Source organism: Triplophysa dalaica, chromosome 3, assembly GCF_015846415.1.
Source record: "Triplophysa dalaica isolate WHDGS20190420 chromosome 3, ASM1584641v1, whole genome shotgun sequence".
Taxonomy (NCBI): Eukaryota; Metazoa; Chordata; class Actinopteri; order Cypriniformes; family Nemacheilidae; genus Triplophysa; species Triplophysa dalaica.
Window position 1 is genome coordinate 1,208,896 of NC_079544.1, and position 20,051 is coordinate 1,228,946.

At 40.0% G+C, this 20,051-nt stretch overlaps 1 protein-coding gene across 1 annotated transcript in view; it reads left to right on the top strand.

Annotated features, from left to right (window-relative positions):
* Window positions 1-2,493: 2,493 nt before the first annotated feature.
* Window positions 2,494-20,051, top strand: part of slc22a23 (solute carrier family 22 member 23) — a 43,941-nt gene continuing 26,383 nt past the window's right edge. The window contains 4 exon segments of the mRNA XM_056742555.1: window positions 2,494-3,257; window positions 3,260-3,513; window positions 17,338-17,441; window positions 18,768-18,922. Of these exon segments, the coding sequence (XP_056598533.1) occupies window positions 3,104-3,257; window positions 3,260-3,513; window positions 17,338-17,441; window positions 18,768-18,922 (667 nt within the window). The 5' untranslated portion in view covers window positions 2,494-3,103.

Genomic DNA, 20,051 nt, shown 5'->3' on the forward strand with positions numbered 1-20,051 from the left:
CTCAGTTCTCTCTACTTCGGTAATTTTCAGGTGTGGCTGCCTAAATAGTCCCGTGTCTTCACCTGCTCGGTCCCTCTTGTTATGTTTCTGTTCAATCCTTTCCTGACAGTACTTTAGTCACGGTATTCTGACAAAATGTTCACGACACACCCTTAGCGGTGAACTCCCACACACACAGACAGGTGTTCTCACAGGTTTTTGATCCAAACTGTTTTTTTCCTAATCATAATTAATCGTCTCATAATTGTCTTTTTTAAGCGATTGTCATTTTGTTCGGAGGCAAAACCATTTAGTCACTGGTTTAAGTGGATTTTACGAACTATACCAGCATGAAACCAAGTGCGAATCAGCGAGATTGAGTGCGTTTACATGCACAAAATAAATGGATATCTTTCAAAAATCAGCTTTAAAAGAAAGCTGTTTACATGCATGCTAGGCTAAAACCGGCTACGCATAATACCGCGTTTACACAGAAGTTTAAGACTTGCCGGGTTTTTTCGCGTGCAGTGACGTCATCGTCGATAGTCTGTTTAGTACTTAAAAAAGCAGCGGGAAAACGGTCAGAAGCTGTATTTTTAAATACAGTCCCTTATATGTTATTTTACAATTACTTCCGTTTGGGACTTTTACCGCTGCGCTTTCAGACATGCGCACATACAAAACTGAGAGAAACCCGGTAAAGGCGTTTACACGCAGCGCGAAATCGGAGTAAATTTGCAAAAAACTACCTCTGCCGAGCGGGTTTATGACCTATCCCCAATCAAAAAAACGTTTTACGCGTTTTCATGACCTTATATATCAGCTTATTAAGCATAATCGGCATGTAAACGCGCTCATTGTGATGCACAAACACTGAAGCATGGCAGTCAGACGTGATTTTATGTAACTGAAGAAGAAACTTTATAAAGGTCATAGAACAGAAAGCACTTGAACGTTTGCCGAGTTTCAGATGTGACTGCCAGCGCCACTGTTGTTCTGACAAGACATCAAAACCTCATTCACAAACACGCATGCGCGCGCACAGAATTAGTCATATGATTTTACACACCTCATGACTTCATAAACCACAGTCAGCCATGCCCCATTTTATCTGCTTATTACCGTTTATTTCGCATCATATCATAGTTACAGCTAGATAAAAGCTTTAGTACAGTTACGCGTCTTATCAGACATTATTCACACATCCAGAAGGGAAACCAAAAACATTTTCCCAGAGACTATTTTTCTTAAGCACGTGTTGTGACGGCGGGCCCTTCTCGTGAGCTAATTTATTACTTAGCAAGCAAAGAGTATCATTTATGACACGAGTGTAAAGAAAGTTTTGCCCAAGAGTAAAACCTTCACACATAATTGTTATGAATGATGCCTTGAACCTGATTTTTATCATAACTGCGCATGCAAGAGGCGCGTTTAATTTTGCCATTGAAACCTTCATTACTGTATAGTTAAACCCATTGTGGATGTTTTTTTAATAAGATATATCTATTTAAGCTGTATATTAATGTCAAAGAAGTCTGCATTATTGATCATCACAGGCTAAAGAAGGTATGACTCATGGCATTGGATCAAAGCTTGAAGATTTCTAGTAAAAGGTGTGGCCAGCTACCAACTCTTTGGCACAACATTACCAGGGGTTGATGTGACAAACATAAAGCAATAAAATTACACAACAGATTTAACTGACTAAAATCTGAGTGAACTTGTGGTGTAACACAAAACAATGGCATTTATATTTGATAAGATTTATCAGTGCATGTTGTTTTCAGTTGAAACAGACTGGGCTTAAAGTGATAGTTCACCGTAAAAAGAAAACAGAGTCATCTTTTACTCGGCCTCTTGTCGTTCTTCTTTCTTTCTTCTGCAGAACACAAAAGAAGATATTTCGAAGAAAGTCAGTGGCCAAACAGCGCCAACACCCTTTAACAAAAACATGATGCATTTCAAAGTCACAATGTTTTGTGTAGTTAGAATGGGGACAGGGCAAAACAAAATGAAATTTAAAAAATGTAAGTGTTATTCATACTTAATACATTCATGGTAAAGTAACAGTCATCTACTCCATCTATCTAATGCTCTTGATTACACTGTTTATTCCAAAAACAATCATATAGCTTGTCATCACTAGAGGGCAGACTTGCCTAAATTACAAAACTTCCCGGTGATTTGGCTTTAAAATATTGGGGGGGGGAGACAGATCATTTTAATACACACGCACGTGTAAAATGATAAATAAAGCCACACTTCAATGCTAAAAAATAATGTACAACAACAAGAGACAACTATCGTCAAAAAGATTTTGTTTTTGCTCAACACTAGTGTTCAAGTCCATCGACTACGAGCATTGACCAGTAGAGGGCATCGGCTCCTACAAAACGAGCATCACCATATTAATTTTATCGTACATCTTTATTAAAGAAAAATATGGACAAACAATGTTATCCAAACCAAAGAAGAGGTTTTCTCTAACCGATTAAGATAAAACTCGAGGTCCACAGGCAGCTCGTGTATATGTGTGATAGATACACACAGTCTGGTGAGCAGAAGTTGAACGCACAGTCAGCGCGAGCGTGCAGAGGGCGGAGGTTCGGTCGTGGTTCCGCCTCCACAACTGTTTATTGTCTCTATATCATCCGAAGAGAGCCAGTGTCTGCGAATTAACTGCTTTATTTGGAACAAGACACGAGATTCGTCATCTCACTGGATCACATGACGCATGTCAGTCTGTAATGTCCAGCAGCGGCTCTGTGCGTCTGTGCGCAGGTCGTGACAGGTGTGTTACCTGTGGCTGCGAACGGCGGAAAGGGGGCAGGGTTGTTTTCATCGCCGTGTGCTTTCTTCCGGCTCGGATCACCGGCACGACGTCGAAATGAATCGCTGTGACCGCACTGTTTGAAGACTCGGGACCGTGAACGCGTCTGAATGGCGGAACGCTCGTGATAGCGGACCTTTAAATCCACCGAACAGTTCGTGGCGCTTTACTGTATGAATGGGCTAAGACGCGCGCACCACTCCCTTATCACTGACAATACGCGCTCTCGATACAGCGTTTATTGAGCTCGAACAGCGAGTCTCTGACGCATTACAGAACCGGGCTGCGGGCAGTATGTGCGAGACGGTCATGGCCGTTTGTCAGCTGGACACCGAGGCTCATCCACCGGAGAACGGCTTCGTCACCCCCGAGACGAGCAGGACGCCCGATATACTTTCGCAGATCGACGGCGGCGTCTTTGCCCGTCTGGGAGGCTTCGGGAGATTCAGATACAGCTGGTCGTTTTGACGTGCATCCCGGCGATATTCATCGGCTTCAGCCAGTTTTCCGACTATTTCCTCCTCGGGCAGCCGTACAACACGTGCGCCCGTGTGCACGAGAATAACAGCGACCCGTCGGCCGCTGCGCCCGCGTTCAGCGGCATGAGTAATGAGAGCAACGGCACCGATCGGTCATCGCAGTGCTTCTGCACGCAGTCGGAATACAAGCTGGAAACCGGACTCGAGCAGAACGTTGTCACCAAGGTAAGCTGCGTTATTACGCGTATCGTCGTTCCATCAACAGTTGTTCAGGGTAAACCGGCTCTGTTTGTTTGACAGGCGCGTGTGTTCGTGGCTTTAACAGTTAACACAACGAATCTCAAACGACTCTCGCTGTATACACACATGTGGTGAAGTGAGTTTATTTATATTGCATATTGCAAAAGCGCAGACTGACAGGGAAAGAATGGCATTGCTGACTTCGATTAATATGAGTCATCTGCATCAACAGTCATCTGGGGGGGTGTCACCGGGTTCCCCTCACGGTGACTGGATGACATAACCACCTCGGTACACCAAAAACAGATAATCAATTCTTCTTTATTGGCCTTCCGTATCAATGTATTGCGCAATAGTAAATGTGGGTCAACTCTATGGATTACCTGGTAACTGTGAGCAGGATACAGAGATAATCTCAAACACGCCTGTTGGCTTTCTTTGATCATATTAGTGTCACATTATGCTCGTTCAAGATAAGCCGCTTGTTCTTGAAGCAACCGCGATAACCGTCTCATTTCATTCATTCGAGCAGACTGTCAATCACTTCGGATGAAGTGCCAGGGGTCGTTCCATTGGGAAGTGGTGATGTGCGGATTCAACCAATTATAGTCGTCCATCCATTTTAGTCGTCGGGATTTTTAAAATGGCAATAAAATGTAATTGTGTATAACATTCTCTGGGTTGATTAGATCAGACATGACATGATTAAACGAGGAAAGCACAGATAAGCAGGAGTTGTCAACTATGGAATAGAAATTGATCAGATACGTACATATAATACACTGATCTGAACTGCATTTGATGCAAAATATGGAGCCAAGTTAAACGCACTTTTTAGCAATATAATATCTATAAAGGAAATAAAATGTATTTTCAAACTAAGACACGTTCTGCTGTGATGCTAAACGCAGTGACACCAGTTGATTTAAAGTAACAGCCAAACTTACTTCAGAGGAAACGTCTGACATCATGTGTTCACAGTTGCCTCGGTTTGATGTTTTCATATTTACCATAGTTCATAACAGCCGTACGTTCTTGCATGAGGATTGAGTCTCTAAATGCTTCATGGGGTCACGGTGTGTTTTTAGCACTTCGTGAGTATGTGTGAAAGGTCGAGCACGCTCGCCAATGATGAAACCTCGCACACTGAGTTTGTGCACTGATTTGATTACATATTTGCAGATAACTTTATACAACACTACGATATGAAGTCGTCTTATTCAGAATTCAGAGGAATAACGGTACAGATTCGGCAAAAGAATCAGACGGCAGGCAGCGTACGGTGGAAGTGAATCAGCAGAAATGCACAAAGGCTTGAATTTACCCATGACTGTGCTGGTTTGTCTCAAAGGAAATCTTTAATCATCATCGGCACACGTTCTCAGGCAAACCTCAGCCATCTACAGTATTTACTCGCTATCTTTCATCTATTAAGGAGGTGATGATCAATGCATGTGGTTTCTTGCTGATAAGCCTCATCTCAGTAATGATCAGCCATTAGAAATATATAACGCTCATTATCTGAAAACACATCACAGGCTTGTTAATGTCAATGCGGACTGAGAGAAGTAGTTCATCTAATAATGTAGAGAAGAGTTAGTGTGCTGTTTGTGGGCTTGTTCAGAGAAAGGCAGCGTTCATACCAGCGCGTTTTATTTTAAAAACACAATCAGACTTTGAGCATGTGGAGATCGTTCAGACGATGGTACGACTTTTGACATTTCTGTACCGAGAGGTCACGCTGTGACGTTTTGATCTTCTATCGGTCTCACACGTGACACGAATTCGCAGGTCAGAGTTCACCAAACTTGAACGGCCGTGTAAACAAGTAAACTTGTTTGACTTCAAGTACACAAATTGATGCGGTGACATTACAACAGCACGTGAGAGAATCGAGAGCCTTATGCTTTTAAATAACATGGATAACAACTCATCTATCCACACATTTAATTTTATACTGGAAATTCTGTGACTAGTAACTAGCTACTAGCTGTCATCAACAACCAACTTGTACTGATAGAATGCGTATACAACTGTTTACAATTGTGCGTGCATGTCCAGCGTGTCTGGATGGTCAAGTGACATGTTTTCAGTTGTGTGGTGTAAACGCAGATTTTTTTCGGAAACTCATGTAAAAACGGCAGTGTAAATGTGGATCGCTGTTTTCGTACGACAACGGGCTAATGTAGACAGCACCTAAGTCTAAATTCTGTCTCTCTTTGGAAAAAAATCTCAGCGCTGAATTGCAAGCTCAAGCCGCAGATGATGCTAAATAGAGAATATTTGACATTTGAGTCAGTTAAAGGATAATTCATTTTTCTCCCATCTATTCCTCCGACCGTTTTGGTCAAAATCTATCATGGGATTGTTTCCAAGTGTTTGTGCTGCCGTAAGAAGGGTGGTTATAGTCATAGCTTCGACCTGTTTCATCATATATTTCATATTTGCTTACTGTAGGAGCAAGCCGGATACACAAGACCGCACCCTTAAAGTAGTATTTGATCTGCAAATGTTCTTGGACTTCAATGCTTTTCTCCATTCATTTCACAAGTGTGAATGACGAGATCATCTGTGGCCATTATTAAAGGTGTTTGCTAAGGGAAGCGTCACTGTTACTCGCTCGTCTAAGCACTTTGAACAAATTCTTAACATAGTTATTTAATTTTAGTGCACAACCCATCTAGCTTTTGTTACCAGCTAGAAAAAAGTCCACAATAACCAAGGAACTGCGTAGAAATGCTAAACTTTAAATGTTGATACCATAAATTCATGCAGCTTATTCATGGGGATCCTGTTACTTTTCCAACTGATCAGATTTACTGAACTCTCTTACATTTACATTTACGGATTTGGCAGACGCTTTTATCCAAAGCGACTTATATTGCATTATACTATACATTTATACATAGGTATGTGCAATCCCCTGAGATCGAAACCCACAACCTTGCGTTGTTAACGCAATGCTCTTACCACTAAGCTATAGGAATCATTTAAAATGAACCAAAGAGAATGCAAGATGTGAATGAGCTTTGGTCATTTATTAAGACTGGTTAATTCAGTTGGCTTTTTTGGGGTTTAAGGTTAGTTGGAAATGATGAAAAGCTTTATTTGATAAAAAAAAACATTTCTGTTTGGTTAAATAAAAGTAATGTTTTATATAAATGAATAATTATCATTTTCATCTAATTTTATTATAACTTTTAATATTTCAAAGTTTCAAACTTTGAATAAGCCATTTAAAGGCACAGTAGGCCTTCGCGTGTGTGTGTGTGTGTGTGTGTGCAAGATCAGGATGGCACCAGCTCCCCCTCATTTTGAGCCAGAAAAAACCCTGAGAACAGAACCTCTGTCCCAGAGACTCTGTGGTCTTTAATAACTAGATGTTTTTTTGTCATAGCACAGTAGTGTTTTGTTAATATCTATAGATAGTAGATGTAACTGCAAAGTCACAGACAGTAAAGATGAAAGAGGGCTGGAGTGGCATCACAGCAAGTGTCTCATCTGACCTTAAGTGATTCAAATAACATCTCAACCGGCTTAAATCGTCACATATTAAAATGGATTTTTAGGAATTATGGGAAGTTATTTGGTTAATTATGATATTCACAACACGGAACTGAAAGTCTGAAAGTGAGAACGTGTACTGAAAATCTCTTAAAGCACTTAAAAGTGGAGGAACTACATGACACAGCACACTGCATCTGTCAGTGCTTCCTCATCTGATATAAATCATCACGGATGACTTCTCTCTTCATGTCTGTGGAGGGAGTTCAGGGCCCTGAAAGTGAATTTCTCCAAGATCAACTTGGAAACAATAGTGTAGTTAAATCTCTGAGGTTCGCTCTATAAACCCGTTTACCGTAATGGACCTGCTGTGAAAGAGCCAACAGAAATACTTTGTCTTAAATTCTCTTGAAATGCAGTTGCATTTCACACTGGACTGGCCCTGTCCTAACACATCTGACTGTCTCTCGGAGGAATGAGCGGAAAATAATCAACAGCAGGTTTGTCTCCGTTGTCTCTTTCAAAAAGAAATATGTCTCGAATTTCCAATGGACGGCGTTAAAGGAATGTGATGGTCCCACTGACTGAGTCGTCAAGTCGGAATAGTCACTTGAAATTAGAGCCATGTTCTTATTCTGGTGTCCTTGGGCAGCTCGTGAAACTCAATTTCTAGCGGGAGAGCCTTGTAGATTTTGAGGACTATTCTAATTGCATCGGAGGCCCCACAGGATTTCAATTTAATAGGATGATGTGAAATGAATAGGAGAATATCATCACTGGGAGATACAGATGGTTGGGTTTTGACATAAAGGTCACGATTTGGAGTCGATGACAGTGGAGTAAATAAATGAACTCTTTCTTCTTTAGTTTAGTGTAGGAGGATTTAAAAAAAAATGGTTGGACGATATACTGTATTTAGCTCACTTGGTGGATCATTGCGTTAGCAACGTAAAGGTCATGGGTTAGATCCTCAGGAACCGCAAGTCACTTTGGACAAAAGCATCTGCTAAATGTGTAAATGTAGATCAGGCTTGTTACATTTTCAACTGATGAATTTAATAATGCCATCCATTACTCAAATTTATTACACTGCTCGTTGGAATGCTTGGTTCTGATTGGCCAGTCACGATATTTGCATGTTCGATATTTTCCCATATAACAACCTCTCAAAACTAATAACACACGGTAAACCTGATGCAGCTAATCATTTGAACAGGTTTATTTTTATAAATTGAATATAAATTTGTCCTTTATAGGGGAGTATGGTGTTTTTAAATCTTCCAAACGAACAAATCACTCCATTTCATCTCCCCTCTTTCTGCCATGCGCTTATCTATAAGTGCCCTCCCCGCACAAAGACGTAATATGCGCGGGTGTAAGAGGCTTATTTAATGCTATTATTGAAAAAGTGGAAGGAAATCAATAGAGTACAGAACACAAAAATGTCCCAAAAACAAATTGTGTTGTGTGTATTGTATGCAGCGTGAGGCTAATGCAGAAAACATGTTTAAACATGCGCGCCTAGAGAGTCAGACATAAACTACTAAACTGAGTTCTTTCACTTCTTCTTACTCTGAAACAGACAAATAAACACAAAATGACGTCAAAATTCCCATATGAGGAAGGGTCCATGTAAAAGTAGTCCGTTTTATGAACATTAAGAGCTGGTAAACAAAACAGACGCGTCATTAAATAATAGATCCATATGTCTGTAATGAGCGCTCTTAAAGGGGCAGCAGCATAATAAAGATCTCTGTTTAAAATAAAGAAAAAGTAGCACAAAATAATGAAGTTGTTTAAAAATATGCTTTAAACACACTTTACACTTTGTGTTGAAAGAGAGTTTATGAAAAAGAAACAAAATCGATGATCATAACACACAACTTGTTTTTCTTTATCAAACTATTCACAACGTTAATGCTCTGACAGTGGCAGATAGCTTTGGTTTTATATTTAATTTGATAACATTAATTTTCAAGAAATATTTTAAGCTAAACCTGTAAATGCTACATGTAAAGTAAACACTGTTGTAAAAAGCACATTATTTCTGTTTGCAAACCAAATCTTATTGCACTTTTGTTCAAATAGCAGTACTTATAGTGCACAATAATGAATTCATTATTGAATTTTATACTTAACATGCGATGGATCATGATTAATCGCAGAAAAGTCGTGCAATTGATGCGACTAAAAATTGTAAAAGCTGCCGAGCACTAGTCTTTATATGACATTATACTAAACAAATTGTCTCTTTGTGACATTTGAACGTCGTTTCTTGTCTTAAAGCAGAAAGTGAACGACCTTTCCTCGAGGATGGTCTGCATTCAGTACAAAATAAGCGAATAAATATTTCTAATTCACATTTCATGTCCAGTTTATTTCTCATGTGGCAAGTAGCCGGCTGCCTGTATATTATATGACTGCAATCAAAACTGTCGCTTGTGTTGAATTGAAGACAGTTGTTTAAATGAAATAAAGCAGAGATACTGTGTGTGTTTTGTTGCCAGATTCTTGTCATTTCCTGTTTAATTAACAGCTGTTGATTGAATTAGTCCAAGAGTGGATTAGATGACCAATGTAAGGCAATAAAACGACCTCAAACAACAAGTTCTAGTTTAGACATTATGTAAATGAGGAAATGCAGATATCTACAAGGTATGGATATAATCATCTTTAAAGATGTCAATGTTTTTGTCATGTTATTAGAAAACAAATTTAAAGAGTTAAGTAATCATCTCATATCTCTGTTCTATACTCTGTTTTCTGTTGTGTTCTTAAAGTATTTTTCCTGAAAATGGCTTACAAATGATATAAATGTTTTCCAAAATACCATTCACTTGAGGAAACCGTATGAGAGATTCATATTCCAGCCACAAAAATAGAAATATTTTATTTTTAATTGAAAACAAAATTTGGTAGCACCGCATTTTCGTCAATAAGCCAAATCTACAATAATGAGCATATGGTAAGGACTCGCCTGTTCTCGTACTCATTTGGCATCAGCAGTGCTAGGTCAGCGTCTCGTGGTCACATGACAAAAGGTTTTTGTGTGCGTGTGCAAAAGGAAATCATTCACATCATTACGCAATCTTGCTTTTGAATCCTTATAAATAGATCTCTTTCAAAGCAGGTGTATGGATACTCGTGAGCAAGCGCGTAAGGCAGGTGCAGGGAAGAGGTTATATTGTGTCCACGGTTCAGGTGTCCACTGTTATTGTTCAGAGACAATAACACAGTTCCTGAATCAGCCCGATTATTAAACTCATTCAATGGAGTCTAACTCCACCAATTGTTCAATTGTACAGTTGATATATTGATGTCATATTTGATAACTAGTTAATGTGTAGCCTTCATTTTTTTTTACAGATAGTTATTAATATGAAAGTGTAAGCTTCAGCTTTCTGCAGACATTAGTGCAGACATTCAAACACACATAGGGTTTGTGTGCTCCCACCCACACACGTTGTGTTTACCCAGCTGTTTGGCTTGCCAGGTCACTTCACTGTTCCTCTATCAGTTGGCGCCAGTTGATCTCTTAGTAAGATACACAAGATGTTTCTTCACAGATTCCTATGTAGTCTCATGAACAGCGTCTTTAAAGGATTTCTCGAAAACATTCTCTTTCCCTGATAGCACACATACATCTGGCTTACGTCTATTTGACGTCTGAATTTACATCTGCAAAACATCTGCTAGACATAGTTTGCTCATCTGCAGTACGTCTCGGAGACGTCTGCTATCAGACATCATGTAGACATCTAGGAAATGTCTGTAAGATGTTTATGATTTAGAATGGATGTAAAGCTGCTCTTTTTAAGATGTTTAGCAGATGTTTTTACGCAGCAGATCTCCAGATCTTTAGCTGACGTAATACAGACGTTTAGACGTCTCCCATATAGACATATACTACAGACCCCATGGACACCAGTTTATAACACCAGTCATGTGTACTCTCATTGTTTGTGCATACATTCATACTTCATTGTCATACTTGTTTTCTATCTTCCTACTTCATACCTATGATATCGCCAGACGATAAATATAAATACATAATAAATCTGATTATCAGGATTTATTTGGATATCTTTAGTTCCTTTTTATCATTTGCCTACATTTTAACTATAGTGAGCATTTATACGAACTGTAAAAATGTAATTAAATAAATCAATCTAAGAAAAATGACGTATACGATAGGGAAATAAAATGATTCATTCCGTGAAATTTTGGCAATTCCGCCCACCTCTCCTGGATGTAAAACGGATACATACAGTAGGATTAGGAAATGTTGCATTTCAACACTGAAACTGCAGACAAATATGAAAGACTGTCGACCAGTCCGACAGCATTTACATACATCTATGAAACCAGACAAGTTTTGGGGGATGTTTTTATTCTCGCCGAAGGTATTTTCTTCATGAAGTCCAACAGTAGATTGATGTTGTTGACTATAATGATTGGTTTGTGAATGTACTTTACTCGGCACTGCATAAACTCTGTCATCTCCTCTGGTCTTTGCTCCACTTTCTTGTGTGGGTTGAGTGGCCTGTGACTCCAGTGAGCGTGTTTGCAGAAGCAATGAGATTTGTGTGGCATAGAAACACCCTTACATGCACAAGACAATGGGCCCTTATTGCCTCTCCCTTGTTTCACCCGCAAGTACAATTCGTCCTTCACATAATCTCTCTCTCCTCTCTCTTAGTCACACTTATTTGCAAGCTGAAACTATGGACAAGGGGACACGCCACATTCCCAATCCCACATGTCCAAGAGCCTGAATGATTCCCTCGTCCACATTTGATTGTTCAGAGACAATAAATACAGCTGAAAAAATATGTGAGGGCCGATTTCTGGTGCCAGGGCATTTTGCTGTTCCAAGTTTAAAGAACCCACACCAAAGTTTCTGGGATGTTCTGCTGTCTACAGACTCAGATTTGTGCCATAAAACTCAATGAACTTGTTTATTGGTAAGGATCTTCTTTAAGAATGCTGTGTTTCTATTGTCAAGAGACATGATGTTTCATTCACAAAGTTCGGGAGGAGCACGTGCAGATAACTAACCCGGCTGGCTTGACTTGACCAATCTCACCAATCGTCTTTTTAGCTCGGGGAAAAAAACCCAACCAATAGTCAAGATGCTTTACCCTCATTCTCCTCCACCCCAACTCCTCACCCTCAGCCCGTATTTACAGCAGTATAACGGGGGGGAACGACCCGAGTCCGGACACAGACCGAGCCCGGGGGCCCTGTCCCTGGACAAGGGGCAGGCGCTCCGAGTTTGGAGGAAGCTCAGAGCCCTCTCCCCGGGACAGCATACTATCCGTCCTTTATCATCTGTACTTATTATCTGTGAGGCAAACTCATGAAATAGCTCTTTGTTGCATGTGTAACCGGTCTTACTGAAGCGGTGTCGGTCTGGATGGGAGACGGGCACTTTAACGAGGAGGCTAAAGACTGCAGTGTATAGCGCCGGTCGCTAGAGCGTCTCTGTTGGTCGGGGAGTGAGGTTTACCTTTCACCAAAATCTCTCGCTGAGCTCCGTTACACACGCATGCTCCCGGTTATGTCTTTTGGAATGCCGATATGTACTATGGAACACCCCAAGCATTAGGATTACATTGAAGCGCATTGAGATGAACCCAAGAGTTTTTCTTTTGAAGTCTGTATAGAAACATTTTGCGCAACAAAGATGCAGTTATTCTGCCTATTCATTTATTTTATCTGTTAGTTAGTCATCCTGTTGAAGGGATGAGCCCAGCAGCCATTCATCGCTAAAATAAATTGTACCCTGATGAAAAAAACAGAATATTCTGTGTTAGGTATGTCTTGATGCTGGTTTGACCATCTTAAACCAACTATGGACCAGCACATGACTGCTTAAACCGGCACAAACCATCATAAGAACATACCAATGAGTTGGTGTGGATGGTGCAGTTTGTGTGAGATATTTGTATGTGGGATATTGGATCTGATAATGAAATGCGTCCGAGTGTGCGTCTTTACAGCCGACTTGTGTGTTTTTAATGAACAGATGCTTGAAGAACAGATTGATGGGAAGGTTTGCCTCTGCGTCTTCATGTCATCCTGTAATAAAATTGAGCGGCTCTCAGTTTTAATACGCTGCTTTATCTCACTCGGTCATGCATCACATGTCTGTGGCTTCCTCTTCTCTTATTATGTGTGTCGCCGTGTTCTATCCTCACAATTATAAAGCAATAAATGCCGGTGGAGTGAGATCCGCTGTTGTGTGTCGCTGCTCTCACACTGATAGACTGTTGCTAGGCAGTAACTATGCGGCAGACTCTCTCTCTCTCTCTCTCTCTCTCTCTCTCTCTAAAATAAAGTATATGTAAGTAAACAAATGAAATATGGAAATAAAATATCAATATCAAAAGTAGATTTCAGGCAGAAACATGAGAATGTAATAAAATAAAAGAGTGTATTTGTGCATTGATTGTAACAGATGAAGGCAGTCGTTTATTTCTGAGTGCGTACTCTCTCTCTCTCTCTCTCTCTCTCTTTATCTCTCTCTCTCTCTTTATCTCTCTCTCTCTCTCTTTCTCTCTCTGTCCTTCTCTCTCTCTCTCTCTCTCTCTCTCTTTATCTCTCTCTCTCTCTCTCTCTTTCTCTCTCTCTCCTTCTCTCTCTCTCTCTCTTTCACTCTATCTCCCTCTCTCTTTTTCCCTCCCACTCTCTCGTTTTCTCTCTCTCCCTCTCTCTCGTTTTCTCTCTCTCTCTCTCTCTCTTTATCTCCCACTCTTTTTCCTTATCTCCCTCTATCTCTTTTTTCCTTTTCTCCCTCCCTCTCTCTTTATCCCTCTCTGTCTTTCTCTCTCTCTCTCTCTCTCTCTCTCTCTCTCTCTCTCTCTCTCTTTTTTTCCTTTTCTCCCTCCCTCTCTTTTTATCTCTCTCTCTTTATCTCCCTCTCTCTCTCTTTTTTTTCCTTTTCTACCTCCCTCTCTCTTTATCTCCCTCTCTCGCTCTTTTTTTTTCCTTTTCTACCTCTCTCTCTGTCTCTCTCTCTCTCTCTCTCACTCTCTCTCTCTCTCTCTCTCTCTTTTATTCCTTTTCTCCCTCCCTCTCTTTTTATCTCTCTCTCTTTATCTCCCTCTCTCTCTCTTTTTTTCCTTTTCTACCTCTCTCTCTCTTTATCTCCCTCTCTCTCTCTTTTTTTTCCTTTTCTTCCTCTCTCTCTCTTTATCTCCCTCTCTCTCTCTCTCTCTCTTTTCCTTTTCTCCCTCCCTCTCTCTTTATCTATCTCTCTCTCTCTCTTTATCTCCCTCTCTCTCTCTTTTTTTTCCTTTTCTACCTCTCTCTCTCTTTATCTCCCTCTCTCGCTCTCTCTCTCTTTTCCTTTTCTCCCTCCCTCTCTCTTTATCTATCTCTCTCTCTCTCTTTATCTCCCTCTCTCTCTCTTTTTTTCCCTTTTCTACCTCTCTCTCTCTTTATCTCCCTCTCTCGCTCTCTCTCTCTTTTCCTTTTCTCCCTCCCTCTCTCTTTATCTATCTCTCTCTCTCTCTTTTTCCCACTCACTCCATCTCTCACTATCTCTCTTTTTTCTATGTCTGTCCTATTCAGATAATGTGGTTTTGTGTACAAACTCTCGGTGTGTTACATGCGTATGTTAAATCTAAAAAACATGTGTATAGTTTTCCCCATGTACACTGGACAAGGTCACATTAATGGTCGCTGACGTCAGTAAATTCTTTGGCAGCACAGATATTCAGATTTTACAAACACACATCAAGCCTCTTTTTGTAATAAGCCTGTCCTGTTTTGTAAATATTTTCTTAAGTACATTTTTTTGTTTTTAGTTCATTGTAACATGTTTATAACATTTACGTTGTATGCATTTGCTTTTATCAAAAGCGACTTACATTGCATTCTACTTTACATTTGTTTCTAATTATGTGCAATCCCTGGGCTTGAACCCATGACCTTGGCGTTGCTAGTGCCATGCACTAACAGAGCTACAGGAAAGTAAATAAAAGCTTATAAATATTAAATAGATGTAATGAAATTTAAAGGCTGTAATAAAATAACAGTGTAGTATGAGCTGATAACCGGGGTTGCAGTCAGTAAGGTTCGGCTGGTTTGGGACCAAATGTTGACATTTGTAGTGACAAATAATGTTTTCTTTAGTGTGACCCCAAAAATGTAACCATTAACTAACAACTAAGATAAATCTCTCTTTGAATCTCTCGCTATTATGGGCTAAATTTATACATATTAAGCATATAAAATTGAAATATTATTAGCAGTTTGTTTCAATTTTTTGCTTTGTCCACCATACAGGACTCAATGGTATATTTGTCATCTACTCGCTCAGTTATTTGTGTATTTCTCTCAAGAAACTGAGGTTATTTAAACTGTGTTGGTAACAGGGCTGAACAGTCAGTACTAAATCATTGGTTTTATGAAAAGAGAAAATAATTGAGGACGTTTGATCACTTCCTTCCGCTTCAAGTCAGCTGTGCATTGCTCTCATAGTTAGTGTTGTGAATATCTGCACTGTTGGAATGTTGCTCGGTCAGTAAGATTAGAGTAAAACTATCTGTAAATGAATCTAGCTTATCCAAGAATTGTTCTTGTTCAAGTTAGTCTTTGTTAGGTATGTTTTGATCCTGGTTTGACCAGTTTAGGACCAGCACAAACCAGAAAGCTTCAAAACATACCAAACCAGCATGTGCTGCCTGTTTGTCTGCGCGGTTGCCGGGTGACATCGATACCGAAGACGTGAAGTTTCATTATGTGTCTGAGGCATTGGAGGACATGAAAGACTGATCCACACCACTTCATCAAACCAAACTTTGTTTGTTTGTCTCTGTTGGGTTTCTTTGATGTTAAACCTGTCTTCATCTTTTGTTAGTTTGGAAGCATCTCATGTTTAGGAAATTTTATTTCGCAATGACAGATAGCCTCCGTGACCCGAGGTAGTTCGGATAAGCGGTAGAAAATGGAATGGAATGGAATGACGGATAGCGAGATCAATCGGATTTATATTAGCACTGCAATTGTAGTTCCTTGTATTTCCCATTCTGCTGATGTTGAGACTTTTCTCTTGGTGTGTGGAAGTGAACTGTGCGGTGAGGTTTTAGTCGCCGGCAGTTTTCAGATAAAAAGGGGAAATTCTGCATTGAAATCTTTTGTCTGTATTTATTGCAGATTTGGATTTTTGTTGTTGTTTGACACACCATTGTATAGGTCAAAATCATCATGGCGTAAAAGAAAAGGTTGCAAAGCATTTTAATCATCAGAAGCTAAATAAAGACATGCATAGGCCCAGGGGCGGACTGGCCATCTGGCGTATTCCCGGTGGGCAGCTAATGTATAGGGGGCTTTGGCCACTCAGACGGACATATTATAAAAGCGAATGCATGCAACGCGAATGCAAAAGACACGCACATGCTTCCCCCGGACAAAGCCCGGTTATACTTGACTTTCTGCGTCCGTGTCCGTCTCGCGCACAAACGCGTCCGCACAGCCTTTTGCTCATACTCATCACAGATAAGCGTGAATATCTGAGTTTAACACATGCGCAATACAAACAAGTATGTGTGACCTTCCAGACCGTCAAAGGGCAGCGCTGAGTCGAGTCATTCACAGACCCACTGCAAATTAAAGATTGAGGAAGTGTTTTCGCCATTGCAAACAATCCGAGCAAACAGTATGGAGAAGGATTTGCTTCTTAGATTAATGTTCTAGCATTTTAGCATGTTGATTTTGTATCATTCTTCTTCGACAACTGGACAATGCAAACTTTCTGTGTGTGTATTGATAACTAGTGGACTAGTACACTTTCTCTCGCATGCGCTGTTGTACGCAGCACGTCCGCGCTGTCTCAAAAAATGTTTACACCACACATCGGGACAACAATCATTTAGTGTGTCCGCATGCGTCAATGTAGACGACGTATTGTGATTTAGATGATTTAAAAGCGCCCCTAACAGAATCTCATATTCATTTTGAGTACTTATAGAGTAGTTTTGCATACTTCGTATCTTCGAAGAGCATTTAGTTTGATCACATTTATAAAAGATAGATACGGTTATTTTCGAAAACGTGCTTTTCCGAGATAATTTTCCAATAAAGGTCTACAATTTTTTTTCCGAAACCTGTACAATCGCTGAGGGATAGTATTGAGCACAGAAATGCCACGGAATATGCCCAACTTGTTTTTTGTTAAGCATGAGAAGACCGCACGTTTAACATTGTAAAGAAGTCAGAATGCATGAAACACTGTTGCACGGCCACTTTAAATGATGATGTAACTTTAAATGAAAATAACATCTCTTTCTCTCTCCACAGTGGAACCTTATATGTGACGCGGCCTGGATAGTTCATATAGCCAAATTCTCCCTCCAGGTGGGCTCCATATTTGGATACTTGGTGTTGGGAGTGCTGGCAGACTGGTAAGTGCTGTGTCTCGTATGTTTTACGTTCTCATAATTTCCATGAAAATAAAGTTTCTTTGAGATAGAGGGAAACAATGAAGACAACTCTGAGTATTAGTGCATGGCGAGCCAAAAATAGGACCGTTACATGTTTGTACTGTAGCATTTACTATAAATTTTGCATAATTACTTGTAACTAGTCTTAAACCACCACACCTTAACCCTGTAGTAAGTACATGTAGTTAATTATTATTACTCAGTACCTAAATATAGAATTATACTGTAACACAAGACACTTGATATAAAGTATAACCCAGTGGCTCTCAAACTGGGGGGCCAAAAGATGGGTTCGGGGGACCACAGATTTTCTGGCATTTTATGAAATACATCAATGTATCAAACATCAGTCAAATAAGACCACCGACCGTAAAAATTGATGTTCTAGCATTGTATAACTGAATATGTTTTTGGTTGAGTTAAAATGATGGTCTCAAATTAAAGTCTATTTGGGGGGCTGCAAAGTGATGCACCCTACACAAAGGGGGCCTCACAACGAAAACATTTGAGAACAACTGGTGTAACCAATGCCAATGATCTCATATTGCGCATAATTAAGAGGCCGGTTAAACAACACCGTTTTCAACATTTTTTGGACGGAAACATTTTGGGGGACTGAAAACGCAAACTTTTTAAAATGGGTCTCGAAGTGCAACGTTTTGAAAACGCCGCCTTTTTATTTCCATGTAAACTGCAAGACGGACCTTTCTGAAAACAATTACGTCACGCGCATGCGTATATGCGTTTAGCCGCGCGAGGATTCCCAAAACAAAATGCCGGCTTCCCGTACTGTGAGCTCTCGCTGCTCGACTATGAATTTATGTTAATCCAGCAAAATGCACTAATAAGAGCAGCGGAGACACACTGTTTACAATCCCCAGACTTTAAACGCGCAAATGTACTTCGACCAACGGTATTAAAAGCACTTTTGCCTTATAACTGTTAGTGTGTGTGTGCAAAGACATGTTGTGTTTCGTTACACAACAACATCACCATCCGCTGGCCTGGTGTACAAAAAGGTTACTGTTTTTCATCGTGTAAACCTGGCCTTCAGTAGCAAAATAAGGCTTTTGACCTTTATAAAAAAAGTGGGGATCGCATAATATGTAGCTTCCTCACCCTTATTAGGTACTTTTGACATGTTCGGTCAAATTATTTGCGTTCGGTTGGTTGAAAATGTGGGCCTTGAAGTAAAATCTACTGAGCTCAATCTAGGTCTTATTATGGTCATCATGTCTTACATTATATTTGTGTCACTGACCCTTCCGTTTCTATTCAAACATTCAGGTTTGGTCGTCACCCGGTCCTGATCATCTCCGTCTTCTTCATGCTCGTGTTCGGCATGACGGTGGCCTTCTCCGCCAACGTCCCGATGTTCAGCACCCTGCGCTTCTTTGAAGGCTTTTGGTTAGCAGGCATCACGCTGTCGCTGTACGCTCTGAGTGAGTACTCGCTGGAATATGACCTGTTCTCATAATACGGGTCGTGTTTTGGAACTGAATACTAGGGTCAGGGTGCTATGTGTACATAACAATGGGTTTGAGCAGCTGTATCTCGCTCTGGAAATATCCCAGCGAGCTTTGGCTGTTTTGAAGTGTGATTGATGGTTTTCTGTCCTGGTGGCATTTCTCAGAATGACTCTTTATTGGAAAGTAGTCACTGCTCCACAGACAAGGCAGATGTTGTTGTTATTGTCTTTCTGGACTGTGGTTAATGTTGATGACCGAGCGAGATCATCGAACTTCACGATTTTACATCACTGACACAAGCCATTCAAATGAATATGTGCTACAACAAGCTTTGTACAAAACCCTATAACATCACAAACCTCAAAATCTTTTAAAGGGATATTCCAGCCAAAATTGTCATCATTTCCTCACACTCGTGTAATACATGTATGAATATAAATAAAGACATTTGGAAGAAAGACAGTAATTTTCAGTTACCATAGTAACTACCATAGTAGGAAGAATTTAAGGGTTGTCAAAGGTGCCCGAGAACTCTTGTTTTCCTAAATTCTTCAAAATATCTCATTGTGTGTTCAACAGAACCATAATCCAATATTTATTTCCTTCTATGGCAGTGAATGATGTCCAAGAACTGACATTCTTCCAAATATCTTTCTCTGTGTTCATTGGAACAGAGACATTTACACAGATTTGAAACAACCAGAGGGTGAGAAAGTGATTTTTGTGATCACGGTGATTGGTCTATTTTCTTATGGTGGGCACATGAAAATTCGTTTTTCAAAAATAGTTTGGTCATCATTTGCTCTGTTCAGCTGTTTTTCCATAAAATGAAAGCAGATATATGAGGTTCGAACAACATCAAAATTCATTACTTTTTCAGAGGAACTTGCCCAACACTGGTTGTAATAGATTAAATGTATTAAAAATGAGTTGATAAGTGTTATAATGTGTAACTGTGGTTACAATTATTCATAAGACGTCACAATGCATCATAAGTTGCATTATAAGGTGAAAACGGTTTCGAACGAAATGTCAGTGTGACGTAATTCGACTTGACTTAAAATTAATATTTTAAACAAAGGTTGTGATATAAGTAACAGAT